At 42.0% G+C, this 18,957-nt stretch overlaps 2 protein-coding genes across 6 annotated transcripts in view; one reads left to right on the top strand and one right to left on the bottom strand.

The window, feature by feature from the left end:
* Window positions 1-9,203, bottom strand: part of na (sodium leak channel non-selective protein na) — a 52,914-nt gene extending 43,711 nt beyond the window's left edge. The window contains exons 1-6 of the mRNA XM_037429947.2: window positions 9,066-9,203; window positions 8,001-8,116; window positions 5,688-5,873; window positions 4,768-4,851; window positions 3,131-3,270; window positions 1,686-1,814 (exon numbers count right to left, since the gene is read on the bottom strand). Coding sequence (XP_037285844.1) covers window positions 1,686-1,814; window positions 3,131-3,270; window positions 4,768-4,851; window positions 5,688-5,873; window positions 8,001-8,102 — 641 coding nt within the window. The 5' untranslated portion in view covers window positions 8,103-8,116; window positions 9,066-9,203. The remainder of the gene's footprint in view (window positions 1-1,685; window positions 1,815-3,130; window positions 3,271-4,767; window positions 4,852-5,687; window positions 5,874-8,000; window positions 8,117-9,065) is intronic.
* Window positions 9,204-9,762: 559 nt separating this feature from the next.
* Window positions 9,763-18,957, top strand: part of LOC119178718 (anillin-like) — a 48,199-nt gene continuing 39,004 nt past the window's right edge. For all 5 annotated transcript variants that reach the window (XM_075887503.1, XM_075887504.1, XM_075887505.1 and 2 more), the window contains exons 1-4: window positions 9,763-9,979; window positions 10,547-10,667; window positions 10,996-11,100; window positions 16,107-16,433. In XM_075887503.1, coding sequence (XP_075743618.1) covers window positions 10,592-10,667; window positions 10,996-11,100; window positions 16,107-16,433 — 508 coding nt within the window. In that variant the 5' untranslated portion in view covers window positions 9,763-9,979; window positions 10,547-10,591. The remainder of the gene's footprint in view (window positions 9,980-10,546; window positions 10,668-10,995; window positions 11,101-16,106; window positions 16,434-18,957) is intronic.

The following is an 18,957-nucleotide window of genomic DNA, read 5'->3' as shown; positions in this document are numbered from 1 at the left end:
TTGGGACTTGAAAGTGAATTTATGGTCAACAAAACTTGCAATGCCACTCTGCACTCTTTGAAATTATTTGCAAAAGTTTTAGCATCGCTTTAATGCAAATGGTCAAGTTTTGTGTCAGCATGCTGTAGTGAAATTATGCGTGATGAACAAAGGCCTCCCTTCTTCCATAGTCATAAATTGAAAGGTGTGCGAAATTGTTGTTCTATATAGTAAACTTGGTTAAGAAAAATTCTTTGAAAGTTGGTCAAACAATATTAATGTTCGTCAAACAATATATGTTTTTGTTAAAAAGGTAAACACTTACCACAAGACAGGCACCACTCATGACTAGTTTATTGCAATGGGTTGCAACTAAAAAAAATGAGTCACAATGTCTAGCTATGCGCTCAGTCTTCCTCTGCATAACCTTGCTATACTATATTTTATTGCAATCCATTGCAATAAACCAGTTGTCAGAAGTACATGTCCTGTGGTCTTCATGTGTTAGTCCTTTTAGCACTAAAATGAATATGTTGCCAAAAAGTAATTATTTTACAGAAAACAAACATAACATCGATAATATATATTTTCATGGGGACTAACAAAATCTCAGACTGTCGAAGAAGAAACTCTTATTGCTGCCATTAACAAGAAGTGGTTCTGCTGCTAGTGTTATGGCATAGACACAAAATTGCTACTGCCTTAAATTAAGAGGAGGACTGTAAGGTTTAAAAATTATCGTTCAATCATGAGGGAGGAAAATAACTAACATAAGAGTCAACAAGGAAATTTATGAAATTGTAGACCTTTTGTGTGAATACCATGGTTTACAGTGCTTACCACCCAGATGGAAGGAATACAAAACATAAGAAAAATTTGCAAAATGATGGGGACTTCACATGGTGAGCATCGGTACATACAAATAATACTACAGAAGCAAATGTTTTTTGACAAAGCAACTTTTTTTCATCTTCAGAGAAACACACTTGCTGTTCAGATTTCTCAGGAAGTTTTGTTTTGAAGAAGACAAACCTCCAAGTGGCCTTCAGTGACACTTCTACCTTCATCTGTCATCCACGTGATTGTAACCCATAGAAGAGCTGTGAGTGATGCCACCCTTAAAAGGTCCCTGCAACACTTTTTCAAGTAGCCATGAAATGGATTCACTAAAGAAGCTTATTGCTTCACGAATTCACCGTCGCAAAAATTTTTAGAATCCGTCCAGTACTGGCGGAATTACAAAGATTTGTCAGAGGCTGCGATTGCATTCTCTCTTCTCTCATCCCGACAAAAACGCTGGAAGCTAAGCAGGGAGGGATGGCACGGGGAGAGAAAGTACGTCATGCATGCGGCCTCTTGTGGCGACTCGAACAACGAACAAGCGCGCCATTCCCAAATCAACCAATGGCTGATACAATCACTGTGATGAGTGATTTTTGAGCTTGTATCATCATTTGTCGAGAGAAAGAGAAAGAAATTTTGAGCTGACTTTCACAATTCATTGTGAATTCTAGGCCGCGTGCTGCGCTATAATATTTGGCTTGCATTTTCTCGGGAACCTCGACTACGGATCGGCCGTGTTTTCTGACCATGCTCAAAAAGTGAAGCAGGGCCCCTTTAAAATAACGTTGCACAAAATGTGAAGACTGATCGTACCTTCCTCAGTTAACAGGTATGTGTCCCTTTAAAATGGTTAGTGCACTCACTCTGCAATCGTTCCATTTCTAACACAGTGGCTGCTCATCTCGCCAAAAAACTGTACTCCCAGCAGACCATATAGAGACATGAAGAACAGGAAGAACAATGTCACATTGTATATCTGCTGGCTTGATCGTCTGCAAGGAGCATAAACAAGCCAGTTCGATTAGCAGTGGTATAGTGTTTGTGCACTAAACAAGTTGTCATTTGTGAGGACAGTATTAACTAGTACCTATTTTATGAATGGGTTTCAGGGCAGCCATATTGGCCTTGTTAACCTTTGTGCTTCGCATCCTCAACAACTAGATGAACAGTGTTACGGTAGATGCATGCACATAAAAATGGTTGGATTGGTGCATACGATGTTTCATGGCCTTATTAATTTAAGTCGCAATATACAAAAATGTGAAAACATTGGCTTAACAGCCTGAGATGGCGGCCTCCGTATGTCTTAGATAAAATGGCCATATTAAAGTGCATCACCTGTGTTTTAATAAACAGCAAAAATTCAGTTTATGGTCCATGTTTATCTCAAAATTCGCTTCTACATGTACATTTTGCTAATTATACTGTGAATTCTATGATTTAAAATGCTCTAATACACTGGCACTCATAAATCTCAGAACAACATTGTCACAAAAGAAACTGGATTTGGTAGAGTCTTGTGCATTTAGCTTACACAGAAGTGCGTATTTCACTCAGTTTATGGTTGCATACTTGAAAACTACCATAACTAGCCATAACATATCTGTTTTTGAAAAGCTTAATCTTGCATGTGCCCCTAGACAAATGTTTTTTATAAAGCTATTCATAGCAGCACGTTGCACAGTATGTCTAGCGCATAAGTGGAAGTGAAGTCATAAGTTAAGCACGTAAGTGAAGTGAAAGTCTAACATGCTGTGCCCCATGCATAGAGATAAAGCTCCGGGGCACACTGCAGGTGCACAACACAGGTTACAAGAAAGCAGCATCGATAAAAAACAGAACAAGACACAAAACAAAGTGCGTCTTTGCACCTTGTCCTATATGTCATTCAAGCTCTTCTTTTTTATCTGAGTAAGGTAATTTAATTTAGTAGAATTGGCCACTCTATGAAACTGTTGCTTTGGCTGCGGCAGTTTTCTTGCTTTGCCAAAGGTTCCTTTAGTCACTAGAGGTCAACTTGAAAGTCAGTGCAGACAAGCACAATGTTCTTTGCTTTTGGGAGTAATTAGGGTGAGCTGATGATAGCTTAGGAAACCAACATTTTCTTTAGTATAATTGCATTTATATAAACTGCTTCCAATATATTTTTTTACAATGTGTTAAAACTGCATAATGATGTGCAGAGGCTGTTTGTTCCCTTTTTTTAAAGATGTTAAGATAACTTGAGATGACAAACACAGAAACACGAGCACTTATGAATGATCTGCACAATGGCTATCCTCATTAAATGCAGACTCTCACTACTCACTTGAAAATTTGGTTGATTCGGGACTTTGGCATTGAGAACTTGAGGAAGACTCGAATGAATCGGATCATGATCAGAGGTCGAGGAGCTCGCAGGATGGACAGGTAGGAAAACTTGGGAACCACTTCCGTGATTTCGAAAACCTGCAATGTGAAGCCAGGGATGGTATTCATCATCAGTATGCATCTTCATGAAATTACCTAGCTACCTCTCTGATCTGTGCTAAAGCACATATAAAAGCTGCACAAGAATATGTGTCTATTGAACAAACAATACTACCAATGCCAGAGGTTTAGAACCTTAGTTAAAGTACAAAGGTGATTAAAAATATCGATTCTGTAAAATGATTTACAACAAAAAAATTAACCACAATCTTAAAAAAATGCAAGAGGAACAACACACAGCACAGACCCCTTAGCAATACCTAAATCATAATGGCGAAATTCACAGCATGAGGACATCACTAAAATGAAACAAAGTAGAAAAGAGCACAGCACCCTTTTCAACTCTGTCCCATTTTCCATATGTTCTTGTGCTGTGAATTTTGCCACCATGAACTCAGACCAACCAGTCACTTGTAGACCCCAACTATAGTTTGTTAACATTTATCAATTAAAAAGACCAATAACCCCCTAACAAACATAACACAGATCACGTGAAAGCAACAGTATTATGTCAGCAATTCAGCCTCCCACAACATTTCATATAAATGCAGTACTCACAGATGAAAATGCGACATCATTTTTTTTTATATAACGACTGCTAAGAGCGTTTGCTGGTGATAATTGCACTGTGTAGCAGCAACTCTGGTCACTAAAGTTGATGTTAGATTTGATTTAATCGTTTCAGTCAAAATTAAACCTGATATGGCATGAACTGTAGGTGCTGAAAATCAGGGTTAGTGTATTACCTAGCTGTTATTTTCATGCTTTAATCCGTGAGTGCTGACTAAAGTATGTAATCATAATTTCTAAAGTGATTTTATTTTGTGATTAAATGACTACTTTTGATAGTCATGGGATTTTGCAGTGAAGTGACACGAGGTACTGGAACTCTACTGAGCAAAGTATAGACAAACGCCTGAGCAGATTCCAATCAGACCTGTTTATATTCAACGCACACATACTGCTGTCAGCATTTTTCAGTGAGTGACTATGATATGTGAAAGTGCCAGGCCATCAGACTCGGTTTGCGGTAAAATTATAAAAATAAATCATATTTCATAGGACTTCTGCTTGACACTGATAGTTTATAACACATTTGGTTTAATGGCAGCCAATAAAAACACAAAACCAATGTTCGATCTTCTGTTGCTGAAATTCCAAAAACACGCATTCAACACAGAAAATATTATTTTCTTGAAAACGCAACTATTTCTGCAGCACAGCAACAGTGTTACAAAATTCAAGCATCATGCTTGCTCAAATACACAGAGATTTCTGTTGGACTGCCTTGAAAATTCCCACTACATGAAAGCATATACAAGAGTTGCAGTTTGGCACTGCAGAAATATAAGCTTGGACTACACTTACGTACAACTGACTACTGCAAAACGATCAGATCCTTGTTCTCCACAAAAATTACATTTACATTATAGTTAGATACATGGTAAAGTTCAGAACCATTATCATGTGACTCACCTGAAGAATAACTGATATCCAAAGAAAAAATACCATTGTGGCATCAAACTGACACCACCGGTCTTTCAGGTAGGGTGACTCTCCCTGAAAAAAAAAAGTGGGGAAGTACAAATAATTAGCAAAAATAGAGCTTTTAGACCGTGCTTTATGAAAATGCAAAGTCAGAAGCAATGGCAAAATGATTGAAAAAAATAAAATCATGCTGTACGTGCATCATTTCATGAACAGCTTTTCACTTTCAAATCTTCTAGTGAGCACTGAACAGCTTCAAGTATTTGAATCCTCATAAAATTGTTTCACAAATCAAATTAGGTCACCTTAATTGACATTTGTTCTGGTGCCACCATGAATGAGAGGACAAGAACAAAAAACTGTCGTGTTATGTAGCAGCTGGACAATGTATCTGAGCAACTTACACATTTTGCCATTGTACTGAGCCTTACGGATATACAAGGTGGTAATTTTATATACGCTGCGAAGAATCACTACATAAATGTGCATGATGAAATCACGTATGCAGCCACATATCAAGTTACAACTGCATAGGCAAATGTGCAAGTTGAGCAAGAATACAGCAGTTGTTTTAGTGCACCCTTAGGTATTTTTGTATGTGCGCCATCTCTTTCAATACTGTTCATTGATCTTGGTACTTTAAAACATATCCTGTTTTCTCGCGTATAATCCGTACACTCAACAACGATTGGGAGGAAAGTTTCTTAATAACGACCCCCACGCATTCCCACAAAGTTAGCTTTTTTGCACAGTTTTAAGCAGTGCCACGAAGCCACCTTTGCAAACCGGATATCAATTTTTTTTTAAAATTTTACTTCAGCTCTTTTGTTTAAGGGTTATACACAAGAAATCGATTATCTGCTTGTACTTGTTCGGTTGGCGAGTACAACTGATAACAGTGCACACACCGTAATGAGACCCCGGATGTGCATCTTGGCAATCATCTCTGCAGTGAAGAGCAGAGTGGCGAAGATGTCCCAGCAGAAGGTGACGTATACAAGGGGCGGGTGCTTCTCAAACGTTCGTGTGGTGTTGAGGCTGACAGAAACCAAGGACAGAAGCGCACACATACGCAGTACTCGTCGCACCCATACCTGCACAGAGAAAATGCAGCGAATATGCACGCACGTGTATAGATGGAGAAGGCACTTTGCAATCATGATGGCCGAGGCAAAGATATCAGCGGGCTTTTGCGTGCATTGCTATAGGCAGCTTTTCCATTCAACTTGAAGCACTTGTTTTCAAAGTGCCCACAAACAGCTACGAACTGTTCATGAGAACTTTGTAACAAATTTGTGGGCACTTGTAATCTGCCAAAAGCAAATAAAAAACAAGGCACGAAATGTCAACAAATGTCAAAATAATATGAATTAACAAAAGAAAAGAACACCTCTCAACATTGACTAAACAGAAGTCAGTCAAGGAATACACAGTTAAATAATAAAACTTGACCACGCATGGTATTCTGTTAGATTTAAAGATGCATTGTACAATCAGTGGTAGAAATTTGTTTAACACTAAACACATTGAAATTTCTACATTTGGGTGTGACACAGGAAAAAAAATGGATAAGATGCTGTGGTCGATTCAAGCACAAACAGAGAATGTGTGATTACACTCTGTGTGCATATTAAAACAACAAAGAGAACACTAATATTCTCTCATCAAATACATCGTAAGCATCTATAATGAATCATAGACTATTTGGATTAGCTATTCTATCACTGTATTTGTCTTGAATAATATAGTTTTGCATTGGTCAATTTCACCCTAGACAAAAAGTCATAAATTGCAGTCATCTAAAAAAACAATGTTGGTCAGACAAACTTGTTTTAAACAACCACTGTTTTGTATCAGACTGTTTAGAAGAATGAGAAAGAGCATAGAAGGAAAGAGGCAATACATCAGTATGACAGCAGCATTAACAATAAAATGCCAATGTATGATATCTTCACAATTGTTTATATCTATTCGTGTGTTGAGACAAGTTTGAAAGATCTATATATACAACAGCTACATGTATGATGAGCCTTTATTATTACATAGGCACTGTAATAATTTTCTAATAAAACATTGTGATGGCTTAATTGTCCTCATTTTCTTTTTCCATAGCATATCAATAAAAATTGCATCACTGCTTGTTTCGATTACCACCATTGCAGAAGCCTTGTGGAATGCTGTAGGTACTGACAGGTTAATTTCAAATTAAAAAAAAAAGTGAAATGGGGAAAGCAAGGTAAGGTAAAGTAACATTGCTATCGTACACACCCTCTTTAATGTTGACAGCCAAATGAAGCAATACACGCATTATGAATAAGTAAATATCAAGCAAGTTACTTCTTTTCTGTATTCAGTTATTTTTTATTATACTTTACAAATCCCATGTACTATTTAAATAGTTATGGTAAATGTAACAGAAATTTCAGCACAGGCAGGTCAACACAATCGCAGAATATAGATAGTTTGAAACTAAGAATCGTCATATGTTTCAGCACGTGATGTTTCTACATCACCTAGAAATTTTCCAAGAGATGTACCGTGCTTAAAATTATTGGTCAGCCCATAAGTCAACCTTGGATGATACACACCACTGAATGGAGTTGAGTAAAAAATTTGTTGTAAATCATTTATTTTGCTTGTTTGAGAAATGCTTCACATGAGTGAGTTTATTCATAAGCAGTATACAGCAGCTTAAGTATTGTAGCAAGATAACTTTTTAAATTCTCCATTAGGTTCAGATGTCTAGCTTTTTGTACGCAGCTACGTCGATGCTGCCAGCTTCATATTTGGTAAAGTGGGCACATATAGATAATTATGATTATGAATGTAGAACAATTAAAATAAGCATAAATGAAACTAAACTTTCTTTCAGCAGAAGATTCTATTGACATATGCATCTTAATTATAATTTCTTCCAACGAGTACATGTTATTTTGGCTTGTAAGAAAATATCATCGATTAACCATTGTGCTATATATTACATAGTGCCCATAAGGAAAGGCAGCCAGAATAAATATGTTCTAGTTTACTGTAATTTATGGTATTAATCATCAAAGTTAACAGGAAAAAAACCTGCTATTATGCGTTGGCAATGAAAATACAGGAAGATCATTATAAGTACACACTCGTTTTAATTCTTATGTGTGAGTGAAAAATTTATGGAACATGGGAAACAAAGAGAACAACTCACATATATTTGTTAAGATGAACTCGATACTTACCTTGTTAACCCACTCGATATCAGCATTTTCATTAAGGCTTTCATCAGGTCCATAGTCTGCGAGGATCGGTTCTCCCCGGACGCTTTGTTTTCTGGCTAGCATTGTTCACGTATAGACTGCGAAGAATGCATTTGAATAAGAGAAGGTACTGTTGGCTATCTCATAGTTACTCAAACATACACTAAAAAAAAGAATCTGCCGAGAAAAATTTTATCGCTGAAATATATGCATATCAATGAATTAAAAAAATTAAAATGGCATAAAACAATATTAATTCACTTCCTGTTATATATATATAATATATATATATATATATATATATATATATATATATATATATATATATATATATATATATATATATATATATATATATACACACACTTACATCTGAAATCTCTTTTGAAAAAAAGGGTTCTTGAGTGCAAAAATAGTGCATACTTATTTTTAACGTATATATAAGAGTATTTGGCTGTACTAATCACACGAGCGCGTTTTCACGATCAGAACACCATGCACGTGGATCGCAAAGAAAACATTTTCCGAAGCACTTTCGAGACTCTCTCAAATCCTAAACTTCCTCGCGTTTCAAAGCGAAACTAATAAAATCCACGCTTATAGGCTTCCCACAGAGTTGCGCCTATAAATATGCGCACGACATGGTTTATTTCTTTTTTCCCTCAGTGATTTACGTTTCTCTCAGCGCCGAGATCGCCGAAATATATTGTATACACAAACGTCCTCGAGTGCTGTTTTAGGAACCGTGGGAGAAGGCGGAGCATCTGGTTGAGTGGAGGCGCCGGGCGCACTCGTCTAAAATGCATCCGCGGCCTGGGGCTTACGGGCACCACAATTTACTCGAGACGCGCAAGCCAAACGTATCAGTTAAAACCCGGCAATGCGCCGTTACATCGCTCGAAAAAGGAAGAGGGCCAGGCGGCGCGGGCCGCCATCGATTTCATGGCTACCTGTCAACGCGCGCGCGCAGCCGACGTGCGATGTTTGTTCGACGCGCGGAAATAGCCGGCACTTGATACGTCGATTGAAATCAGCGCTCTCTCTCACCTTGAAGGTTCGTGGTAGTCCTATTAAGAAATGATCAGGATAGGTGAAGAGGACGACGACTCGTAGTCGCATTTTCCCCGGCCGGCCTGATCATTCCACGGAGGGGGGATTGGATGCGGGCGCTTCGCTTATTCGAGGGAGGAGCACCCAGAGCCGCGCGAGGACGAGGAGGATGAAAAAGCGCGGATGGAGCGCGCGGGAAAGGATTGGAGCGCAAACCTAACCTCCTCTCTCTCTGTCAACCTCCTCTTTTTTGTTTAGCCTTCGAGATTGTAAACGTATGACGTAATCGCGCGTTTTTATCTTGGAGGCTATGTACTCAGTAGCAAACGAAACTGTTGTTTAAACAAAGAATTAAACAAAAACTGTTAGAGCGGCATCTGATGATGTTTATTAACCTCAAAGTTGGAGACTTGAAACGTTCAGATGAAAAACGGTAAGTACTTTATCTATCAAAATTCGCGCAAGCGTTTAATGCTAAAAAAAAGAATTGGCGCCTTTTTCTAGTCAACTACAGGCCCAAAACAAAGTAAATGAAATGCGTGTGATTTTTTTATTTGTTATGTTATAACAGTTTAGTTGATGTGTTGTTTACTTAACTAGTAATTTATTTAATAAAAACTACAACGCGTCGCTAGCGCCGTAACATAAGGGTGGTCGGGTGGTGGCAACACTTTTGTGTTGAAAGGATTTCCTCCGATATGCGCCGGACAAACGCTCGTGACCTCGACGGCCGGGATGTTTGAACCGTTCAAACGGCCCGTAGCTGTTCTTATCTGATTCTGTGCAGCCGTCCGGCCAGTCCGGCGTTTCAAATTTCGATAGCTTGTTGGGGTTGTCTTGAACCTTTCTTTTTTGGGGTGCGAGTTGACCGCACAGCCGCCAAGATTGAGGAAATAGAGGCAGCGGCGCAGGTAAGTGTCCGAGTTACCGTCCGCGTCGTTCTTCTCTGGTTGTGAGCACGTTTTTGAATTGTGGCTGTTTTGCAATACTTATTCGTTGTGGCGCATTTCACGGCTGTCATTTAGTTTAGGCAGTAATCTCGGTTTGTGTTGGCGAACTTGGTTTCTCGAGGCGACAGCCGTTGCACGCCGGCCACCGCCGGTGCTTGTTTACGCGGCTGTCATCTTGAAACTTGATGATGTGCAGTGAGCTGGTCGGAAGACGCCCATCGCGTTTCGAGGCCGCTCAGTGGTTCGCTGAAGACGAGGGGCGGCGGTCTTCGGTTTCCGTTGCCGCTTTGTGTTCTTACGGCGACATTCGAAGCCCGTCGACGCCGCTTTCCTGCGAAGTTGAGTCACACGCGCGCGCTAGTTCCTCGTTTTGGTGTCAGCGTTGCCATTATCTTTTTACTACTGTGCGAGTGGTACACCCGTCGCAGTCGTTTATTCTAGCATTCTGTCCGCGAAACATGGGCGTTGTGGATTTGCGAGCTGCTTGTTACGCGTCGAGCGTACGATTGACTGCAACGGTTTTCGCAGAGCCTCTTCACTCGTGCGAAGGCTCGCCAGAGGACTCCCAGCAAGATGCCGCCTTCGTCTCCGCGGTCTGCAAAGCGAAAGATACAGGACGTGGCCACATCAGACGCTCCGCTTAGTTCCGGTGAGAGCACTGTGTTTTGACTCTCTTCCTGCCGCATAAGTCGCGCTGGTTGCGATATGCCAGTGTTGGTTTCTATGGATTCTCACGTGTACGTATGTTTGTTTTTATTGTTGTTGGAGCCTTATCGACATGCTTATAAGTGGATCTGCGATCGGTCTTGACGGGTCACTGAGCTATTTGCCGAAGGTAAAACTTCAGTCATGCTATTGTGTATGCTGAATGTGTATAACATAAGTTTATTGCCTGCTCATCTTTTCTTGTCATTATTGTGGCATCAACGGATAGCTTTAGTAGAGACGTCGCACTCTTTCTTTTTCCTTTACTTCAGACCGCTGCACCATCTTCAAGAAAATCTGTGCTGACGATTCTGGTAAGAGCCTGGGAATTGATAAGGATAAAGAGAACGACGTGCCCATGCCTTCAGTTGAGCAGAGTGAGTTCTGTACTGTCACGTTTACATCTTGTGATGCATGTTAGTGTATGCCCTCAGCTGCGACTAGTCTTGTGGTACTGAACTTGTTTAATAGACATGAAAGCATAACTGCCTGTTGACCTTCTCTTTCTCATCTTTGTAGCATGTAATACTCACTATGTTTTACTACAAAAAATTACTGAGAAGGGACCATTTTTTTCTGTACGTGTGTGTCTTAAAGAGATTAATAATGAAAATTGGCATGGTAACAAGTTGTGTATGAGCAGCTTTAACTTAACATTGTGATATAGGTGCTTGAAATTGTGGCGCATTTGTTATAACTATTATACCATTAACCGCTGCAAAAATTTTGAGTACAAATATGAGCTGAGATAGATTGGTTGCACGCTGTAATTGCTTTCTCTTGATAAGAACGTTTTAAGCAAAGCAGAAAGAGATGACTTTGGGGAAGAAGCTACATCACCTGCTTGTCATAATGTTGAGCACTTCTTGTTTTTAATTGTACGGTTTACCTTCAGTGCGATTGCTGCCACGTGGCGGCCTCTTGCAGCGACCATAGTAACTATGCGCCGCACAATGCTTTTTAAATGAGCCAATGACCATGAATTTTGGTTATGGCACAGTTGTTTGGGTATAGGACATCATTTGCAAAGAGCAGAGGATACAATTTTGAGTTGGCTTTGAGAATGAATTGCAAATTACATGCTGTTTGGCTCACGTGTTCTCAAGTACCGATCGGCAGCATTTTCTGACCATGCTGGAAAAGTCTTGCAAGGTACTTTCAATGATCTATCCAACAGTATCATTGGGTGGTGTGTCTGTACTCAGAAAATTGGTATTGTATCCCCTCTGGTGGATTAATTTCTGCTGTTATTTGCCCACAGTTGGAAGAGACTGCTTTGTAGAACTAACATCTGCAGATCTCTAATGATGGTGTTTTCAATGTAAAGCATTTCTTTGCGTACTGCAGACACTTTTAGCGTTTCTATCTGCGTATCTCTCTATCCAGCCACCTACGTCTGGGTTCTCTCACGATCACCTCCTTAACTTGGGATAGACCAAGAGAGAGGTTTATTCACAGAAAAGCAGAGAGGCCTGCCTGAGCAATAGTGGGCTCTAGCCCGCTACTGTGCGAACACGTGCTACTGTTCAGCATGCATGTCTGTGTGTAGAACTTTTGTACGAATCTTTAGCGTCATTTCGTAACGTTTCGCTCAACAAAAAGTTACGCCAGTCGCTTCTCTGCACGCTTCACATGACATTGATTCCTGTGTTGTGAGGGATCTACCTAGTTTTTTTTTTCTGGATTAATTTAATTAGACAAAATAAAAACATAGAACCCATTATTTATTGGTACAACATGGGTGAAGCTGTGTGCCAAGAAGTTGACTAGTGGTTCTTTGGCTAACAGTTTTGAGCAGCTTTGCAAAATGTAAAAGCAAGTCGAATTTACTTCAGTGAGGGTGATGGTACAGACAATTAGTCTTGATTAATTCTGTATACTGTTTTACGGCACGATTGTCTGTTGTGTCATGCAGTCATGGTGCTTTTTGAGGGTCCCTTACCTTTTTTTTCTTTGTGCATATGGGACATAAGGTCCTTGAAAATTTATTGTTGGTACAGACCAGCGCCTCCTATATTTTTTGCAGTGCCTGGGCAATCGCTCTCTTCAGGTCACTAAACGCGCGCTCCGCCTCTGCTCGCCGCTGCCGCATGGTGGCGCTGCGGGAATAGACTACGAGAAGCTGGCGCTGAACGACTGCGCATATTAGGAAGCTCGGAAATTGTGTTTTCATGCGAGTTAATTCGCATTTGTGCTTATAGCTGGCTTTCACAGATACAGGGTGAATGAAAAGTAACATGAACATAGCGGCGCGCTGTTTTTCACCGAGCTCCGGCCGTGGTGGCAACAAAAAGATGCTATATGGTCTTTGTCACATTTTTTACTGTCTATTTATCAATTCTCCTGGCTACAACCGCTCATAATTAAATGCGAAACAGAAAAGGAGGTAGATACAGCATGTTCGGGTTCCTTTTCATGCCCACAGTAAGTATTCCACAAGCAATCTATTCGGCCATGCTATCGGTTTGATATTTGCATTCGAGTTCTACAGCATTAGTCTACAGCATCCGCATTTACTTTTCCGTTCAAGCTATTGCGACCTCATCATTTGCATGCCTCAGTATATAATACTGCTGCGTACCACTTTGCATATGTCACAGAAATAAATCTGTCTTTTTTTTATTTTTCATTAGTTATACAGGAAAAAAAAAGAAGCTAATAGGTTCTCTTATGGATTAACCTGAGATTGCTGAAAAGCTAGAACCATCTTTGTTTTCTTGACTGTTTCATACTTCCCTCTGGGACATTTCTGTGCCCAATGAGATTTTCTTACTATCTCAAGGATTGGAGACAAACCTAGCTTTCTGCCTCTCAGCTAGTTATGCACTGCCCTCGTAATCAGCCCATTTCAACCGTACTAAGATGTATTATAATGCCGTCGACGCGAAAAGACGTCGGGCGCCACGGGCGATGAATTTTCGCTTTTTATAACGCGTCTTAGGCTTTCGCTTTAATATACTGCACAAATGTCGTTCCGTGAAATTGCAGCTGCTGGTGTTCGGGGGAGGGTGGTTGCAGTAATCGGGTGGTATAATTAGTCTCCTAATAGTTAATACATATTCAAACTACGTGCGAATGTGTGGTAGTCATTTACAACCTGAATATTTTGTAAATTATAGGAAGTGGTTGCTAAAGACTGCCCTTCACATTTGGAAGCATGGCAGTTGGCATCACGAAATGGGACTGCACTGCTTCCGAAGTCTCGATGGAGGCGAAAATGCTGTAGGCCCATGTGCTCAGATTCGTGCACACGTTAAAGACCCCCATGTAGTAGAAATTTCCGGAGCCCTCCACTACATCGTCTCTCATAATCATGTGGTGCTTTTGGGACGTTAAACCCCACATATCAAATCATCAATGCTTTCGAACAGTCAACAAATTAGTTCAAAAATATTAACGCTGCCTCGCGATCACTGCCGTATGCAACCTTAACATTACGCCCCAAATCTGAGCATTACTCATGTAATGCTCATGGGCATTACATGAGTTATTTGTGGAACAAGCGACACTTATTATGTACTGAGTCGTAATGCATGCGTGCTTTCAAGGCTGAATAGACTGCCCCGCGCGACAAAAGCGTCCTGGTCGACAGCCATTCTGCCTCTACTTTGCTCACTACCGCATTAAGAGGCCAGAGGAAAGAAGAAAGAAACAGCTGAGCAGCCATTTATTAAGGCTATGACTATCTGTCCACGAATACACCGACGAGCTCAAGCAACTGACATCAGGCCGCATTTTTCATGCCTGTCACCTTGGGTCAAGTTGAGAGTCTGCATTATACTTTAGACTTTAATAGCACCTGTTCAAAACATAGGCTATGATTGCAGGAATCGGGCCTCACATGGAGCTGTTCTTGTTTGTTTGACGACGATTTCATTGTTTAGGCTCTCAAATGGTGAAATCACCTGGCATAGTTCCTCATTTTCTGGCACTTGCGTTTTCTCGGTGGCAACACATGCAATACTCAAAATCTTTGTGAAGGAAATGATCACCTGTATCCCCCGAAGCAGTCTAGGGGCATTTTGTGCTTTTTGGCGTATGAACTGCAGGCTTGCGTGTAATGTGCTACACCACTAGACAGTAGCAAGCACCCGAGAGCATTAAGCACCTAAGTTTTATTATTAGCTCCTGGCAAAGGCAGAGAACAAAAAATGGACTTTCGGTGAGTAAAAAAAGTAACTCTGTCAAGTGAACGTCACGCTGACGAAATGATCTTCCGCGGATTACTGGCAGGAGCTGTGTGGTATCAGCCTAGCGGAAAACGCGTGAGTGCCTCGATCAAGTTGTCGTGAACGACACATGCCTTTGAAATGAGCTGGATGTCCAGAACAAGTGCTTCACAATCCTCAATTACAAGTTTTCATTATACCTTGGAGAATGCAAACACAGCCAAAAATTGAACTGTATAGCAGCTTCGAATGCAGCCAGGGCATTCATTTGAGACAGAGATGACGCGGCGGCATATCTACTCTGATGGTGGCACCTGATGGCGAAACGCTGCACCAACACAGACAGTCGCTTCCCATTGAAATCTGCTCCTTCGCTTGGGCACTGAAAAAAATAGAGGAGGCGCTGTACAGACCCTTAGTTGTGATGAATTCTGTATACAGTTTTATGGCACAATTGTCCGTTATGTCATGCAGTCATGGTGCCTTTCCAGGGTCCTTTTCCTTAAGTTTCTGTTTTGCGTCATAAGGTCCTTGAAAATTTATCCTCATAGGGTTACCACATAGCCTCTTATGAAGAGCAAGAGGGATGTGCAGGTTTAAATAGAGCATTTGCCTATTTAAGCAACTGAAATTCATTTTTCCTTCTTTTTTTTTGTTTATTTTTTGTGTGTGGAAAATAAACTTCTTCCAAACATTTTATATTCTTCAGTCATCTTAAGTTATCAATCAACCTTACAAACTTTATTTTCAAGCTTGCCGTGGTGTTTTAGGTGAAAAACAGAACATCAAAGGACAAAGAGCTTTGTTTTATTTGACACTTCAGACATCATGGTAAATCTGTAGTCCACCTTGGTGAATTAGTGGCTAGGGTGCTCAGCTGCTGACGCAATCGATGGTTTCATCCTGGCCGCAGTGGTCAGATTACGATGGAGGTGAAATAGTAGAGGCTGGTGTACTGTGTAATGTCGGAGTGTGTTAAATAATACCAGCTGGTTGAAATTTCCAAAACCCTCCACTACGTCTTCCTTCATAATCACATGGTTGTATTGGGACAAAAAAACATTCATATTATTAGTAACTATGTACTAACTATTCCTAGTTCGAGTTCTTGAGCTTTAAGCCAACTGAGTGAGTTATGCAGGCTATTTTGTGCAAGCTTGTGAGAGTTTGTTTTTGCTGTTCCTATACAATGTTTGTCTGCATATCACTTGTAGTGCCGCAAGATGAAGCCCCAAAGGTGGGGCTCACCAAACTGGCTGCCTTGGGGGAAGCGAGAGGATGCCCTGGCAACGGCACTGGCCCTGACCAACCAATCGTAACGGTCTCGGTGGCTGCGAGGGCTGCCCTGTTTGAGAGTGAGATCTCCAAGTCAAGTGGCAGCAATGGCCGAGGCACCCTTCCTCTTAAGAGGCCGACTTCGAGGCCTCCTCTGATGCAGTCCTTCTCCTCTGTGAATGTTGCACGCCCGTCCTTCCTGAAGACCCTACCCTTGAATGCAGCTGCCAAGTTGTCTGCCCACTCGACAGAAGGGCTGGGTGGAGGTCAGTTGACGCAAACGTTACTTCGTTGAAAATTTGATTACTATTAGTAGTTTTTAAGTCACCGTTGTTCTTGTTTTAATAATGGGCCGGTTTTGCAGTGTCATCATGCCTTTTTTTTTCTCTTCGTGGTATTGTCGAAACAGTCTGATTCATTGTTTGAATGTTGAAGTTCAATATTGTCACATGCTACAAAAGGTCAACTAGGAAGAACCGAGCCGGCGGGGAGACGCACCGAAAACTGGCAAGATGGCTGCCTCAATAATCAACAACAACTAGCCAGAGCACACGCTGCCCCAGAACATCGTTTTCCGTTCTCGCGGGCAGCCATGGCTTGCGCTCGCCTTAACTAGCGGCCAAGTGGCATTATTCCCCCTCTGAAAAAAAAAAGGGGCGTCGCTCTGATGCTCGGAAAGTACAAAGGCAAAGTCGGGGCGAACCAACAGAAAATACGCGCATACACAAAAACAGCGATAAGGTTCATGCGCAGTTGCACTACCGCAAGAATTACGGCTTCAGTCGCACTACGTGCACAATCTCCGAGGAGGGCCTTCGCTGCCGTGGTGAGAAGGCGCCGTCAGGGACTACCTCGTAGTTAACATCGCTCACGCGTCACAACAGTTTGTATGGTCCGAAGTAGCGACTGAGCAGTTTTTCTGACAATCCCTGGCATCGGACTGGAGTCCACACCCAAACTTGATCGCCTGGATGGTATTCAGCTTATCCATGGCGAGTGTCGTAGCGGCATGCGTCTGTACTCTACTGGTGCATAATGTGTAGGCTTGCTAACTGGCGTGCTTCTTCGGCGTACTGGGTAAGCTGCATAGCATCAGGAGTGATCAAAGCGTCGCAATTGTGTGGCAGCATCGCATCCAGCATGATCTGGACCTCACGTCCATAGACAACATGGAAAGGCGTGAAGCGCGTAGTTTCCTGGACGGCAGTATTGTACGCGAATGTGACGTACGGTAGCACCTAATCCCAGGTCTTATGCTGGACATCTACGTATATAGATAACATGTCAGAGATGGTCTTGTTGAGTTGCTCTGTCAAGCCGTTCCTCTGCGGATGATATGCCGTGGTCTTGCGATGGCTCGTGTAGCTGAGCTTGAATACGTCATGAATGAGCTGGGCCGTGAATGCTGTTCCTCTGTCTGTGATTACGCACGACGGGGCGCCATGTCAAAGTACGATCTGGTGCATGGAGAATTGGGCGACGTCGGAAGCCGTAGCGCGTTGTAGTTCCTTTGTTTCGGCGTACTTCGTCAAATAGTCGGTGGCTACTACAATCCACTTGTTGCCGGCAGATGATAGCGGAAAGGGCCCCAGTAAATCCATTCCTATTTGATTAAATGGCGCTCTGGGTGGTTCTATTGCTTGAAGAAGCCCCGCGGGCTTGAGTGGCGGGGATTTGCGGCGTTGACATTCCCGGCAGCTTTTCACGTATCGCTTAACGGATGCAGAGAGCTTAGGCCAGTAGTATGCTTGTCGAACTCGAGCGAGAGTTCGAGAGGAACCTAAGTGACCAGATGTGGGCTCATCGTGACAGGCAAGAAGAATGTCGTCACGCATGTCAGATGGCACAACTAGAAGTTAAGTTCTCTCATTGCCGTTGGAGTTTTTCTTATACAGGACCCCATCTCGCAGACAGAACGATGACAGACTTCGAGAAATACACCGAGATATGAACGAGTTGCGTCCTTCAAGGTTTTCAATAACTGCGCGAATTTCATCGTCCGCGCGCTGTCGTGTAATCAGATCTGTTGTAGTAAGAGCCCCAAAGAAACCACCATCATCCTCAGTGTCGTGGCCACAAACTTCGACAGGTGCACGGGATAATGAATCAGCATCTTCGTGCTTGCGACCCGATTTGTAAGCGATTGTGAAATCGTATTCCTGCAGACGAAGACTCCATCGTGCCAGTCGCCCACACGGGTCCCCTTGGTTGGCTAACCAGCACAACAAATGATGGTCGGTCACTACCTTGAAGTGGCGTCCGTAAAAGTAAGACCTAAATTTCAATGTGGCCCATACAACAGTGAGGCACTCTTTCTCTTACGTGGAGTAGTTGACCTCGGCGCGGGAAAGAGTGCGGCTAGCGTACGCTATCACTCGCTCTGTGCCCTCTTGTTGTTGTACGAGAACAGCACCAAAACCCATGTTACTGGCGTCAGTATGAATTTCAGTATCAGCGTCTTGGTCAAAGTGAGCGAGGACTGGTGGTGTCTGCGAACGCTCCCGTAGCTCAGAGAAAGCTGCGTCCTGTTCTTCCCCCCAGACGAATGGAACATCACGAGTGAGTAGAGTGAGCGGTTCAGCAATCCTAGAAAAATTGGCTATAAAGCGGCAATAGTACGCGCAAAGCCCTAGGAAGCGACGTACTGCCTTCTTATCACGTGAAACAGGAAACGAGGCCACGGCGTTACTTTCATCAGGGTCCGTTCAAATACCATCCGCACTGGCAACACGGCCGAGACACTTTAGTTCTTTGTAACCGAAGTGGCATTTTTCTGGCTTCAGTGTCAGG

This window comes from Rhipicephalus microplus, chromosome 1 (assembly GCF_043290135.1).
Source record: "Rhipicephalus microplus isolate Deutch F79 chromosome 1, USDA_Rmic, whole genome shotgun sequence".
NCBI classification, from domain to species: Eukaryota; Metazoa; Arthropoda; class Arachnida; order Ixodida; family Ixodidae; genus Rhipicephalus; species Rhipicephalus microplus.
Note: the sequence above shows the minus strand (reverse complement) of the source record. Positions and strands in the feature narration are given on the sequence as shown.